Raw genomic sequence first — 3,263 nt, forward strand, 5'->3', positions numbered from 1 at the left:
AAGTAGTCCAGCACACGGGCGTCGACATCACTCTCCGTCAGATTCATCCTCAGTTTGGATCTGAATAATGCCTTGACGTCAGGGAGCGTGTCATTCTTCACGCTTGAGAGGATGAGGGCGAACTCAGCAATCAGCATGTCGTCATTCACGTTAGCAACGTCCTCGCTCAATCTCAGCTCGCAAAGTACATCCAGTAAATCAGGATCCATTGAGTCGCGAGCGGACTGGACTATGTTGTCATAATTTTCTCCAGTAGCGCGGCATCGAGCTCTCAACTTGCTCTCGTAGTGACGGCGCTTGTTCGTCCAATCAGTCAGAGCTTCATGAGAGATACTTGTAATTTCCGGTGCTACGATCGGTGTAAATACCGGTGCACCAGCTCCTTGCATCCTGGCTGGTACTTGTTGAGGTTCAGTCCTACTCACGCCAAACACGATTAACCCTTGGGCCCTTAGCGGCTCGCTTCGGTCGCGCCAAAAGAAAACTACAGTCACGACGGCAGAAACAGACTCTTGTACTTGTTCTTGTCTCTTGGTACAGGCAGCTGGACTTGTACCAAAGAAAACACTTTTTCCACTAAAGAATTCTTTGTAGTAAATCCCGGGCGAAAAACCAATCAACACTCGACAAAGCGGGAGCCACCCCGCTGGAACTTATAGCCAAGTGTATTGTATCGGGTAAATCGTAGAATGAGTCTCGAGTCTGATGGTAACCAGATCGAGCTCAATTATCAGCTTCTTTCTAAGGCGTCCCTCAGAAGGTTCGCTGGGAAAGTTATAAGAAAGATGATATGTAGTTGGCCTAGTTCCTAATATAAAACCCGGGTCGGACCTTACTAGCCCGACTGGGAAGACACGCAGACCCATCGCCTGAAGATGGCAAAGCTGCCAGGCGCCCTTGGGTCGTCTCCGTTGAACTATGAGGGAAACCAAGGTGAAATACCTAGGATTCACTACAGAATTTGCTCGACTCCAAACCCATCTTCGGGAGCTACAAGTAAGTCTCTGACGCTATGTCACTTGATGTCGTAAGTGTTTTTGCATACGAACTAATGGTAGACAAAGATCTCGACTCTGACGGTCACAGACAACAGTCGTGAACTTTCAGTCGACGCGCCTATAGCTTACGACAATGACGACCCAACTCTCAAAAGTCTGAAAGTACCTGTACAAGTACTCTTGCTACGGTCAGCGTGCATGACAGACATTGTGTTGCTTGTGCAGAGGCAGCATCTCGAAAATCTAGCCAAAGTCCGAAATGAACGGGATCTTTTGGAAGAGCAAGAGAAGGCAATTTGTAGTACTTAATAAGCACTTCAACATTTTGTGGAAAGATCTAATGCTGTAGTGTTAGCTTGAAGACCTGAAAGAGCGTATTCAGCGTCGACAGGAGAAACAAAAACGCCGCGATCACGAGGACTGGTTCGCCAAGCAGAAGCGAGAGTTAGTTGCTCATCGAGTTCAGCGTGCTATTCAACCCAGACTGTTGGGTTATGGTCAGCTCTTCATTTGGGGGCTTCAGAAGCATACATCCCAGAGAGCGGGTTTGCACTGTTTTGGGACTATGTTGATGGGGTCCCCACTACTTCAAATGGTTTACAGGTACGGTCGATTCATTGCTACACTATTAGATGCATATGCTGCTTTTTTAAAGTATTTGTTTTCTGCCATATTGCTCCACTTAGCTTACCTACGCTGTCTTCGAGGGCAAACGTCCTCGTACACCGTTCAAAGTTGTAGCTGCAAAAGATACTAAAACGATTAGGCCGAAGCAGAAGCTGTGCTTGGTTCTCTCTTGTCGTCGTATCAAGAGACTCGCCGCAGCTATAAACCTCCGCGTAATTGTTGAGGTACATTGCTAGTTTTTAGTGTTTTGTTTTCATTAGTCTGAGATTTACCTGTTCCTTTGTTGTGTACAAGGTGACTTCAGTGACGCAAAATGGTATCGGAGGTCCGCGTACTCCAACAATTTTCGGCTGGACAGCATTTGACATATTTAAGTCGAAAAGTGGCGGAGAGTTGGCGTTAACGCACGGTTTTTTTAAGGTTCCAGTTAAGCTGTCTTCGATGCCAGACCCGTTACAGACTCTTGTCCTTCCACCGAAACATGATGATTGCGCTGATATGAGGATACATTTCAGACTTGTACATGGTGAACGTATTGAGGAGGCCTCCCAAATTCTCGTGGACCCAAAACAACATGCAGGTATACGCCGTCGTGTCTAGTCCAGTATAAAAACAATCCATTCATTTCTAACAAACCTTACTTTGATTTACTTGTTTGTAGCACGATATCAACTTCCAGAGTCTACGGAGGCACCTTCCAGATCGCAGTCGAAGAACATGATGGTAGGAAGAAGGACTTTGATCAAAAAATTGACTCCTGAAAAGCCAATCAAAGACCTACAGACAAGACCCATAACTACAACAATCGAAGACTCGCGCGCTGGTCCCCAGAAGCAAGATTTTCGTGACGTCGACTGCTTGCGCTCGCTTTCACCTGCATCATCCCGACCGTCTTGTACACGTCCGCTCGAACATTCCACCAGCAAGTGATAGGTCTCGATTACCTCCTTTCCATGGGGAAAGTGATGCTGAGAGAGATGAGCCCTGGATTCATGTTGACAAGAGTAGTGAGTTACAGCGAATTCCAACCTGGCGATGGATTTAACGTGTATGTTGATGGCGGCCGTGGATTTCCAGATAGCGTCACCATTTCCAAGGTAACTTTCGCAGCTCTTCATGCTGACCGGACTCAAGTACCAGCTTTAAACAGCAGTTCATTTGCTGTGGCGGAGTCGGATGCCTTTGATCCGGTTTTTGAGGCGGTACGTTGATTTAGTTATGGGAATTGTTTGCAGAGGTCGGACATAATAATTGCGATTCAATAAATTATTGGGTTTTGCAATATAAATATGTACTATTGGTAGTTGAGCTTATCAATACAATATGGTATTGGACCAATTATTGACAATAAATATGGCATAAGGCTCCCTGGTAGGAACCGTTTAATTGTTTCGATATGACATCACCTATCAGATCTTATGACATCATTTTCGTTGTTCACCACACTATCTCCACACCAACCTGAAACCGGTGGCTACGAGAGTGTCTTGGTAAGCTACGATACGCGAGCCACAACTCAAACTTCACTTCATTTTTGAACTACGGTGGTTCTAAACAAGCAAATCGCCGCCTACTTCTTCACAATACTAGGTCAAGGGCTGTTTCGCTGCAATATTTGCGGCAATGAGCGGAAACAAA

General features: G+C 46.0%; 1 protein-coding gene across 1 annotated transcript; it reads left to right on the plus strand.

Moving 5' to 3' along the window:
- Nucleotides 1-875: 875 nt before the first annotated feature.
- On the plus strand, nt 876-2,555 carry PITG_19047 (uncharacterized protein; the record flags this gene model as incomplete). The annotated part of the gene is made up of 5 exons (XM_002997072.1): nt 876-996; nt 1,370-1,442; nt 2,141-2,205; nt 2,287-2,348; nt 2,409-2,555. The coding sequence occupies 5 exons, from the start codon at nt 876-878 to the stop codon at nt 2,553-2,555; spliced, it is 468 nt and encodes a 155-aa protein (XP_002997118.1).
- Nucleotides 2,556-3,263: the final 708 nt, after the last annotated feature.

This window comes from Phytophthora infestans, genomic scaffold, assembly GCF_000142945.1.
Source record: "Phytophthora infestans T30-4 supercont1.88 genomic scaffold, whole genome shotgun sequence".
Classification (NCBI taxonomy): Eukaryota; Oomycota; class Peronosporomycetes; order Peronosporales; family Peronosporaceae; genus Phytophthora; species Phytophthora infestans.